Source organism: Vipera ursinii (assembly GCF_947247035.1).
Source record: "Vipera ursinii genome assembly, chromosome: 6".
Lineage (NCBI taxonomy): Eukaryota > Metazoa > Chordata > Lepidosauria > Squamata > Viperidae > Vipera > Vipera ursinii.
This window is the reverse complement of record NC_139515.1, coordinates 19448544-19460996: the sequence shown is the minus strand read 5'-3', so window position 1 is coordinate 19460996 and position 12453 is coordinate 19448544. Positions and strand designations below refer to the sequence as shown.

Here is a 12453-nt window from a genome sequence, read left to right as displayed (position 1 = left end):
ATGGGGGGTGAGCTCTTACCCCCCGTGGATAGGGCTCGCAACTTGGGAGACCTCCTAGATTCACAGCTTACCCTGGAAGATCATATAGTGGCCGTGACTAGGGGGGCTTTCGCCCAGGTTCGCCTGGTGCGCCAGTTGCGGCCCTATCTGAACCGGGATGCCCTGTGTACGGTCACTCATGCGCTCGTGACCTCTCGCCTTGACTACTGTAATGCTCTCTACATGGGGCTTCCCTTGAAGACCACTCGGAGGCTCCAACTGGTACAGAATGCGGCCGCGAGAGTTGTCTTGGGAGTTTCCCGGTACTCCCATGTTACACCTTTGCTCCGCGAGCTGCATTGGTTACCAGTTGTCTTTCGGGTGAGGTTCAAGGTTTTGGTTACGATCTTTAAGTCCCTACATGGCATGGGTCCGGGATACCTCAGGGACCACCTGCTGCCGGCATCAACTTCCCTCCGCCCTGTGCGTTCCCACAGAAAGGGCGTCCTCAGGGTGCCGCCAGTCAAGGAATGCCGACTGGTGGCCCCCAGGGGGAGGGCCTTCTCTGTGGGCGCTCCGGCATTTTGGAACCAACTGCCGGTGGAGCTCCGGACGGCATCAGACCTCCGAACTTTCCGTCGTGGCCTGAAGACCCACCTATTTGAAATAGCTGGTCTGGCCTGATGGGGGATTATGGGTTTTAATTTGTCGTTTTAGATTTGTATTACTGTTTTTAACTGGGCATGGGTTTAATCTTTTTTAATTTTTGTATTGTCTTTTTTATATATGCCCTGTGAACCGCCCTGAGTCCCTACCAAGGAGAAGGGCGGTATACAAATTAAATAAAACTTGAAACTTGAAACTTAAATCATTTTTGTCTTTAAAAATCGATTCCAAATCTTGGAGCTGAACACTCATCACTGAACTGAGCTAGGTCATAGGTTCACTAGTTTCTAAACCAGTGGCCCCCAACCTTTTGGGTACCAGGAACCAGTTCTGTGGAAAGAGGTTTTTCCATGAACTGGAGGAAGCGTACGTAGTTTCATGTGCTGCCTGCATCCCGCAAATGGGGCTTTGCTTGATTGTACAGCCCGGTTTCTGGCACGCCATGGACTGGTACCAATCAGTGAACCAAGGGTTGGGGACCCCTGTTCTAAACAACTTGGAAAACATATCAATATAAATCTAGGATGACTTGAATCCCTCAAAACCAGTATTTGGGGGTAGGATATTTGGGTGTGTTTTGTTTTTGTTTTTTGAATGATGTAATGGTTAAGGTGTTGGCCTAGAAGCCAGGAGATTGTGAGTTCCAGTCCTGCCTTATGCATGAAAGCCAGCTAGGTGACTTTGGGCAGTCACACTCTCTCAGCCCTATACTACTCACAGGGTATTAGGTATGTTCTCTGCCTTGAGTTACTTATAAAATACTATAGGGTAAGATAAAAATCAAATAAATAAAAAATGGTTTTATAACAATATTACTATTTTTCCCCAGCACCCATTTCTCACTTTCTATTGCAGTCTAATACAAGCTGAAAGAAGCTATTTTTTAAAAAAAAATAGTCCAATATGTTTACAGTGCAATGTGGAGCTGTTTTTCTTTTCTTTTTTGTTAGTTCATTTAATGATAGATTCATTCTGAGATTTACAATGCATTTGAAGGAAATTTAATCCTTCTCCCCCAAGGACTGTTTTAGAAAATTCATCTATTGAATATATACTCCTTTAACATTTAATTGGTGCCAACTAAGTTTTTTTTTAAGTGAAGAAATAACAACAATACAAACAAAAGAAGGTTTATATATTTCTCAAACAAAAGGGGAAAAAGATTAAATTCCCATACTGCCATGGTAATTTCAATTTCAGGTTGGCATTCATGCACATTCATGCAACATATTATATTGTTTTGCTTTTTAATGAAAAATAGCTATGTATCTAACATACTGAGTTGTTTCCGTCCCAAAGCAAGAGTGAGGAAAAGCATGCTTGATTTTTGTTATCACACTGTTATATGTTTGTGGGAATAGGATCAGCTCAATGTCCCTGGTGATGGATGCCATCATCTTTCACTAGTTGGGCACTGTTAGCAGTGTTTTGAAAGCAGTTTAAGATTATACTGAAAAGGACAGTGCTAGTATGTTCCAGTCCTCTTCCAATCCCATCTCCAAAGCCATAGCAAGAGAAACTCAGAGGGAGCGAGAATTCTTTACTGCCTTTCTCTTTGGTAACATAATAGAGCTAAGCTGGACTGCAACAGCAAGATGAGACCATTACTTTCCTATAGACACATAAAAGTTCAAGGACCTTTTGTTGGTAGATTGTAATTAAGAACCAATTCCACTTTGTGGATGGAGAATATGACCTGGGAGATTTGGATTCATTCTGATCTAATTAACACAAAAATATCCTAGTCTCAGTGGGCTATGTGTAGATGAATGCAGAGCTGTACAACCTCAAGCTCTTTGTCCTCTCTCCCCCTGCAAAAAATCTTGTTTACAGCCTTCAGATACCATTAAAGATTCGCACCAAATTATAATTTTCATGTGACAGATGGTGAAAATTATTAAATGCATGAACTAGAGATTAATCAAATTAGCCACATTTAATTTCAATTAAATTTACATATCAGTGTAATGAAATCAATTTTTGTCCTTGCCCTACACATTATTTTTGTAATGCAGCCCTCAGGATAGCCCCCAAAAGTGTCACCAAGAAAAACAACTAGAGCTAGTAAAAAAAGAGAGTTTTCTCTTGCAATGATTTCATTCTAAGATTAGAATGGTGACTATGTTTATTCAAAAGTAATTGTAATCTAAATCAGTCATTCACAAATGTGTTTAAAACCAAAACTCCTATTTACTGGTTGGTTATAAGTATTGTTGTAATAAGTTAAGAGAATTTTCAATTAAAATTCAAAATTGTAATATTTTGCTCAGGGTAGCAATAATTGAATTAACAATATTATTTTCTCCTAAGGCTTTAAAATTGTTTCCTGTTGCAGATTTAATGATAGAAATGGAGGATCAGACAAGCGACATCAATGAAGCAAGAATTCCAGTGCTTGACTACAAAACCTATACAGACAGAGTCTTCTTTCTTCCCTCTAAGGACGGAGAAAAGGATGTAATGATCACTGGAAAATTGGACATTCCTGAAGCCAGACGACCAACCGTAGAACAGGCATTGAATCAGTTCTCCAATCTGCTCAACAGTAAATCATTCCTCATTAATGTGAGTAGAAAATAAAGGTCAACTTTTATGTTGCTAAAAAGCATTTTCATTTGATACATCTGTTTATAACAATAATAAATCAATTTGCATATTTTGTGTCCTGAACATCTTGTAAAGCTGTGTATGTGATGTATAATAGCATCTTACATAACTTTGTTCCTGTACAGTGTCATCTGTGGAAGAATGGTATTTACCAGAAATACTATTAGCTGGTATCCATTACATTCATTATATATTATGCCAACCATGAAATGCAGTTAGATCCCACCCTTTATGTACATATTCAGGGGTATCTGTGAAAGGTCAACAGCATCAACATGGTGGGAGCAACTGTCAAATGAAGCCTCACCACCCTTTTTAAAGATGTATCAGACAAGGCATCAGTTGTCCCTGTTATTTTGATGCTGCTGAACCTGCCCTGTTGACACTCCGGTTTAATATTTGCCAGGGATCAAATTAACCAAAATTAAAGCATAAACAGAGTTCTGAACATGTGCACAAAACTGATGCAAGTGATAAACTGAATGCAAAAAAGCTGCATTGAACAAAGTCCTCAGTTTATCTGGCCAGAACCACAAAAACTATATTCAATACTTCTGGAATGTATTGTATCCCAATTTTTAATCCCATTATACCAGACATGTCAAACACAAGGCCCGGGGGCCAGATCCAGCCCACGAAGTGGTTTCATGCGGCCCGCAAAGCCATCCTGGAAACAGTGAGGGAATGGCCCCCACTGCCTTGGCCCTGGCCCAGAGAACCTCCTTCTGCCAGAGACCCTCAGATCTGTCCCACTCCTGCCCAGGCCCCCATAGGCACCCTTGATGCGAACGATGTAGAGCTGGCCATGCCCACCCAGTAGGCCATACGCACTCTAGCCACGCCCACCCAGTAGGCCACGCCCACCCTGGCCACACCCACCCGGCCCCCTGAGGGCAACCGCAATGCTGATGCGGCCCTCAATGAAATTGAGTTTGACTCCCCTGCATTATACTATGTTTCCAGAATGAACAATGAAAAGAATAAGGCTCAACTGTTTCATTCATATATCTGTTTTTGTTGTTGTTGTTTCTGTTTAGTTCATTCACACGTTGGAAAACCAAAAGGAATTTTCTGCCCGTGCAAAAGTATATTTTGCATCTCTTTTGACCGTGGCTTTGCATGGGAAGCTAGAATACTATACTGACATCATGAGGACATTGTTTTTGGAACTTATGGAGCAGTATGTTGTGGCCAAAAATCCCAAACTGATGCTCCGAAGGTAGGGAAGGTTTCTTCAGTAATCTAGTACAATGGAAGTTGCCCCTTTAAATTCTCATTTCCTTGGGTTTTTAAAATCTTTGCATACCTCAAATGAGTACAGAGTGCAATCCAAGAAATGCAAAGGCTTGCTTTGATATATATTAGGCAGGTCCAATATGTTTTTGTTGTCCGAGATAAGATGGATAGCCTGCTTTCCCGCCCACTTCATTCCTCTTATGGAGAAGCCAAATAACCAGTTGTCTTGCTCCAGTGGTGACGATGAGAGCCACAGGCAAGCACTGTTAAAACAGATTTCTGACTTTTCAGATAAGCAACCAAGGTGTCAGCTTGAGACAACTGCAAAAATCTGGCCATTCGTCATTGATTAGAATTTAAAGTAGCAACAGTTAGTTATGAAAGTAAATCCTCTGATTCTTTGCAAAGGCCATATTATAGAATCTTGCCTTTTTAAAATTTATGCCATACTGAACAGGTATATATAATTTATTTACTTTTATTTACCTATTATGTGAGGTCTACCATGTTTCCCACCTGTTTGGTTAAGCAGTTGTGTTCTGTTTCCTACTAAGTTCAGCATTTTTCTTTCTAGTTTCCTGTGAATTCACTGTTCCAGAGTATGGTGTTCTCTCCCCCCCCCTCTCATGTTTTGTCACATTTTGTGCTATTGGTCTCTGTAGTACAGAACAAACTCAACAGATTCAGACATGCAATTTTATTTATTTTTGAAATTAGAATATTTCTTCATGCCAATAATGAGAAGCAAGCATTTTGGTCTGTACTTAATTCACTGCTGTACCCCAGGAAAAAAAAATCTAGAATCTGTTCTCTGGTATAATTATTTGAGAGGAAGACTCATGACAGCATGTTTATCTTATTGGCAGTTTTAGCAATTCCCACAGCTCACAACACGGGTAGTTTCTATATTGTATGACAGCAGGAAAGTCAGCACATTCTTCACTGAGATAATGTTTTATTTACTGTATTACTATTATTGATTTTTGCCCTGTACTGCCCCAGGAGAAGCTCATATATATAAGGTTCTTCTCCCATGTTATCCTCACAGTAACCTTGAGAGAAAGGTTAAACAAGAGAGGGTGACCAAAGTCACCAAGGAAGTTCAGTCTAATCTTTCTAGTTCTGGGCATGTACTAACCTTGCTTCAATGAAACAGCAACACAGAGCAATGTCATGTTTTTGAGAGCTCCAGAAATATTTTCAAAGAGACATTTTGGAGAACGCAAGAGCACATATGGAACTTCTCTTTCCTAATCATTAAAGCAGTCGTGTCTTTTTTTCAAATCCAAACAGCTACTATAAAGAGTAAAGGAGCTATTGTGTGGGCAAATGGGGCAGAAGCATTTTTTAAAGTCCCAAACAGCCAGATAATATTTGGAACTGACTAACACAGATTATCTCTGTAATTTACTGAACTAATAAGGAAGAAGAATAGGTACAGCACAATCAGATGTACATGTTTGTGTTACAGTAGTCAATCTCAATAGAAATCAAATCTTCTTGTGGAGCTGATTTCCTGGTCTGGTTTAACTAGTGAGAATGACAACTGCTTCAATAACTACCTAGAATCATCCACAGTTGCTTCATCAGCAAAATAGGTTGAGCTTTCAAAGCCAAATCCTCTTTTGAAGGATTTGCATAGCACTCATACTTTCCAAAGCCATTGGACTGAATATATTAGATATGGAGAAATGGTAGAAACATTATAATGCATATTTAGTTCTTGACAGACTCATGTACAATTCCTAGCCATGTACCTCAACACAGTTTTTTTTAATTATAGATCTGAAACTGTTGTGGAAAGAATGCTTTCTAATTGGATGTCAATTTGTCTTTATCAGTACCTCAAGGTAAGATCTAAAATGCATTCATTTCACATTTATTTTGAATATCCTATAAAATTGTAGACTGACATTAAGCTTTTAGTTGATTGTGCCTTCTTCCGAGTATAGTGCCTGGACTGAAGGGGTTTTAGCTTTTAATATTGTTTTAATTGTTGGGCTTAAGGAATTTAATCTATTTTAATTTTATACTATTTTTATATTGTATTTTATGTTGTCCTGTAAACCGCCCTGAGTCCTTCGGGAATAGGGCGGTATAAAAATTTAACTAACTAACTAAATAAATAAATATGCCAATAGGAATAACTTTTGATCGAAACATGCCACAGTCTTGGTCTGAAGTCAGTTACAAATGGTAGTTTAAATGCAGTGGAAAAATGTACTCTGCAGAAGTAATGATCTTAAGAAGTTTTTTAATATTCAATAATGTGGTGGACAAAGTAGCCATTGTCTTCACTCACCGTTTTTCCTCTTTCATCAACTTTATCAGGATAATGCTGGGGAGCCTCTTTATAAATTGTTCAAAGCTATCAAACATCAAGTAGAGAAAGGACCAGTGGATGCTGTGCAAATGAAAGCCAAATACACCCTGAATGACACTGGTTTGTTGGGAGATGATGTAGAGTATTCACAGTTGGTATGTAGCTTTTATTAATATTTGTTTTAGAATATTCAAAATGTGAAATGCTTTTGAAATATGACCTACTATTGTTTCACCCTTTACAGTATGTGTTTGTAAAACATGAATGATAGAAAACTATTATTACTGTTAGTCAAATCAATTCATTGACAGATGAAGTCTTTGAATGTTATGGGTCATAATCTAAATACTGGTTCCATGTGGGTTGCTAGAAATAACTTTTTCAACTCCCTGGTTTACTGAAAAGAAAGAGTGATTGATCCATCCAGCTTCCATACCTAAGGAAGGACTAAAATCAGAGTTTCACTACTCCTGGTCCAACACCTTTACTGCTGTATATGTATACATACAGAAAGAATGAGGTAAAGCTTTAAGACTAATGAAATTATTTGTTATGAAGTTTGGCCTTTAATATATAATATTCATGAAGCCAGTCTACCTAAAAATGCCACAAATGCCAATTAGAGGAAAAAAGGATAAGATAAGAAATTAGGAGGGCTATTGAAGGCCCAAAATAGTTTTGGAGAAATATTAATTGTACGAATGTTTATCATTTTATTAGTTTGCTGAACAGAGGGTATGATTACGTCAAACAGGCTCTTCATTTGAGGGAACTGAAGAACCAAACTAGATGTTGTATTTATGTCTTTGCAGAGATATTAATGTGTAATACATGTAGAATTTTTTGTTTTGTTTTCCTAAAACAAGTTGCACATTAGGTCATCAAAAACACAGGTGAAGTTGCTATTTGCTTTGGACAAAAATTCCCAAAATTTCTTCTCATTAATTCAGAGTTAGCTTCAGAGAAAGGATTTTCTCAGGATTTCAGAAGCAGAGAAAAATGTTAAAATCCTTTCCCAATCCTTTAGCAGCAACTCTGAATTGACCAAATGACCATCTCTATCAGGTGGGGTTTGTTTTCAGTTGCTGATCATCAAAATGATTTCCAGAATTGTTATTCCCAAATTTATATAGGGAAACTATCAAGAACATTTGTTTCATTTTTTTCTTGATTTTTTTTTTATTAAAAAGTTTTAACATACAATTTTTCTTTAAAAACCCCCTCCCCCTCCCTTCTCCCCCCCTACCTCTCCCCCCTCCCCCCCTCCCCCCCCGACTTCCCAGAGCTAAATACAAGGTATATATATAAAAAGCAATCATAAACAATCATATACTAACAACTATAAACTCTAAAATCCATCACTCTCTAGCTTATCTAGGATAAAACAAGCCTTAGTAATATTAAATATATATAAAGAAACTAAAATAAAAAGAGAAAAAAAAGAAAGAAGACTTATTCAAATGCTACATAAAACTTCTTAACCCTATACTTGTTCTGGATAAACTCAATCCATTTTCTCCATTCCATAATATAGCGTTCTTGCGAGTGATCTTTTAAATAGGCCGAAATCTTCGCCATCTCTGCCAGGTCGGAAACCTTTAAAGTCCACTCTTCTATGGTCGGCAGTTCCTCTTTCTTCCAATACTGACCTATCAAAAGTCTTGCTGCCGTAATTAAATTCAACATCAGCTTAGTGTCCACAACTGTAGCATCTGTAATTATTCCCAACAAAAAAAGTTGCGGACAAAACTTTATCCTCTGTTTAAAAATCTTCTGCATGTTCCACCAGACATTTATCCAAAAAGCCTTAACCTTTTTACATGTCCACCATATGTGAAAATATGTTGCATCTCCATCACCACACCTCCAACATTTAGGCTGATAATTCGGATACATACTTGCAAGCTTTTTAGGATCTAAATGCCATCTGTAAAACATTTTGTAAAAATTCTCTCTTAGATTTTGAGCTTGTGTAAATTTTACGTTCCTCACCCAAATCTTTTCCCACGTGTCCATTGTGATAACTTCCTGGATGTTTTGGGCCCATTTTATCATACAATCCTTAACAAGCTCTGTTTCTGAGTCAATCTCTATCAATGCAAGATATATCCGTTTGATATGTGCTGGACCCTGGTTTCTAATTTGCTTTATCAAATTTTCATCAGTCATTGTAAAACCATTTTTCTGGTCTTCTTTCCATCTGGCCCGTAACTGAGTATATTGAAACCAGTTTTGAACAACCTTCTCTTCTCGCAAGAGGCTATATGATTTCAAACACCAGACATTTCTTTCCAAACTTAGGATCTCCTTGTACGTAGTCACATCATGTTTGAAACCAGCATGTATATTTTCTATTGCATGTTTTGGAATTGCCCACAATGGTATCTTGCAATCTAACTTATGTCTATACTTCTTCCAAACTCTCAGCAATGCCTGTCTTAAAATATGCACTCTAAACACATTGTCTACCTTCTTGTCATACAACAAATATGCATGCCAGCCAAACAACAAATCATGGCCCTCAAGATTTAATAATCTCTCTTGTGTCAAATTAATCCAATCACTTATTCCTACTAATGCAGCAGCTTCATAATATAGTTTAAAATTGGGCATTTTAAGGCCACCTCTCTCACGAGTATCCTGCATAATCTTAAGTTTAACTCATGGCTTTTTCCCTGCCCACACAAATTTATTGATACCTCGCTGCCATTCCTCCAAATTAGAATCTTTCTTAAGAATAGGTATCATTTGAAATAAAAATATAAATTTAGGCAGGACATTCATTTTCACTGCTGCAATCCGTCCCAACAAAGACAATTGCAATTTTTCCCAACTCTCCAATTCTCTTTGAATTTTCCCCCATAGTTTTTCATAATTATTTTTATATAACTTTGTATTAGAGGGCGACAAAAGCACCCCCAAATATTTAACCCTTTTAACAATCTCAAATCCAGTTAATCCTTCTAAGAGAGCCTTTTGCGAAACTGTCATATTTCTGGCCAAAATTTTGTTTTTCTGTATATTAACTTTAAATCCAGAAACCTTCCCATATTGTGTTATTATCTCCATCAGGTCCACAACAGAGTTCTCTGGCTGGGTCACTGTAACAACCAGATCATCTGCGAATGCTCTCAATCTATAATCCTGATCTCTAATTTGTATCCCCTTAATTTTTTCCGAATTCCGTATTTTAACCAATAATATCTCTAATGTTAACACAAATAACAAGGGCGATAACGGACACCCTTGCCTTGTGCCCTTCTCAATATTACATGCCTCTGTCAGGCTATTATTAACTATAATTCGGGCAGTTTGTTTTTGATATAATGCCCTAATCGGTTGCAAAAATTTTTCCCCAAAATCCATTTTGTCTAAAACTTTCAACAAAAATTGCCAATTCAATTGATCAAAGGCTTTTTCAGCATCTAAAAAAATTAGCGCCGCAGAGATCTGGTTGTTCCTTTCCAAAAACTCTAACACATCAACTATATGCCTAACATTATTTTTCATTTGCCTACCACTAATAAACCCCGTTTGGTCCCCATGAATCACCTGTTGCAGAACCCTCATCAGTCTATTAGCCAAAACCTTAGCAAATATCTTGTAATCTGTATTTAAAAGCGATATCGGTCTGTAATTTTTAACTTGAGTAGCATCTTGGTCTTCCTTCGGAATCAAGGAAATAAAAGCTGTTCTCCAAGACGGTGGCACCTTTCCCCCCCTCTGGATTGTCTGGAACAGTTCCTTTAACGGTTTTATCATCTCTAATTGCAAATTTTTATAATAGGCCGCAGTCAAACCATCCGTACCTGGTGCTTTATCCACCTTCAGTTCCTTAATTGCTGTAAAAATTTCTTCTTCTGTAATCAATTGATTAATCCCCTCTTTTTGTACTTGCGTAAGAACCGGGATGCTAGCATTCTCCAAATATATATCAATGTCTTTTTCATTAATTTTCTCCTTAGCATATAATTTAGAATAAAAATCCACAAATGCGTCCTTGATAAGGTCCTGTTGAAACACAACCCTTCCTTTATGCTCAATCTTATCAATATTAGAAGCCCTTTGTTTTTTCCTCAATCTATAAGCTAACCATCTACCTGGTTTATTAGCGTTGCAAAAAGTATTATGCCTGGCAAACCGCAAATTGGTTGCCACTTGGTCAGCCATTAATTTATCAAATTGTCCTCTTAACAATTTAATAATTAATCTTCACATCCTCTGAGTTCAAAATCAAAGCCTTTTCTTTTTCCTTTATTTCATTCTCCAGTTCTTTCCTTCTAGCTTCCACAGCACGTCTATGTTTATTATTCATATATATCAACACCCCTCTCATGTAGGCCTTGCTAGCATCCCAAACCATATCCATAGAGGTACCCTTGTTCACATTTTTTTTCTTGATTTTTAATTTGCAAATCAATTGAAGCAAACTACATCAGTGGATGATTTGGTTGTAAGATAATAGATTGTTAGAATTATATGCTTTTTTCAGCTCATTTTTGAAATATAAATCTAATTGCAGGAAAGTAATTAGTGACAAAGTTAATTACTAACATTAATCCACTATATTCAGTAAAATCAAGCATCTGTAAATGCTGTTTTATCTGCTAGTGTGATAAGCAGTGCATTGTAGTTTAGAATCTCTCCCTAGAGAGGTACCTTCTAGTCAAGTTTAAATATATATCATTTTTAATTGCCAAATCAAAACTATGGAAGTAATTTGTAATAAACAATATAGAGTAATTTTATAGTCAACCTCATTTGGTGGACTGGCTGCAGTGCATTTACAGATTGGTAAATCAGACAAATCTTTGTAATAACAGGGTATCTGGACAAGTGTTCTGAATGAGGCAATTAAATTGAGGTTAACTATACATTAAATTTACATAATGTGTGGTAATTTGCATATGCAAACAATATAATTTGCAGCAAATTGCTTAATTTTTTTACCTAATGTATAACTACCCCTTACTCAATTGGCTCATGAAAGCAATGTTTTACTGTATATGTAAGTAAAAAAATGTTCGCCAAAATATCTCTTGAATGTCATGTGTGTATTATATGCTCTTTTACTGAAATGTACTTGCTTGCCAGCTATAATAAGGGTTTTTAGACTACACTTGCCTCTTTTAATTTAAGAGTTTGAGTCTATTTCAATCAGAACTGATATTTGGGGATTATAGTAGGAATTAAATTTCTGTGAAGCTTTACGTATCTGGAAATTGCTTTCTCTGCTGTTTTGACAGAATTTCTAATATTAATGAGTGTCTTCCTGTAAGTTTAATGGACTAATCTAAGCATCTACAAACAGTAGCTGGTCCACTAGTCTGATGATATGTGTCAGTTTAATTTAAAAAAAAAGTCTTCAAGATCCAATTGTGATAATACAGAAATATATTGAAGACCTGCTATATTTTCAATAGATTCAGTGTTAAAAGTGATGACTACAGGTGAAACTTGAAAAATTAGAATATCGTGCAAAAGTTCATTTATTTCAGTAATGCAACTTAAAAGGGGAAACTAATATATGAGATAGACTCATTACATGCAAAGCAAGATAGTTCAAGCCGTGATTTGTCATAATTGTGATGATTATGGCTTACAGCTCATGAAAACCCCAAATCCACAATCTCAGTAAATTA

At 37.0% G+C, this 12453-nt stretch overlaps 1 protein-coding gene across 4 annotated transcripts in view; it reads left to right on the top strand.

Moving 5' to 3' along the window:
• PLXNB2 (plexin B2) overlaps positions 1-12453 on the top strand; it is a 376688-nt gene that overhangs the window by 341268 nt on the left and 22967 nt on the right. For all 4 annotated transcript variants that reach the window (XM_083365660.1, XM_083365663.1, XM_083365662.1 and 1 more), the window contains 4 exons: positions 2981-3210; positions 4290-4471; positions 6272-6338; positions 6820-6966. In XM_083365660.1, coding sequence (XP_083221786.1) covers positions 2981-3210; positions 4290-4471; positions 6272-6338; positions 6820-6966 — 626 coding nt within the window. The remainder of the gene's footprint in view (positions 1-2980; positions 3211-4289; positions 4472-6271; positions 6339-6819; positions 6967-12453) is intronic.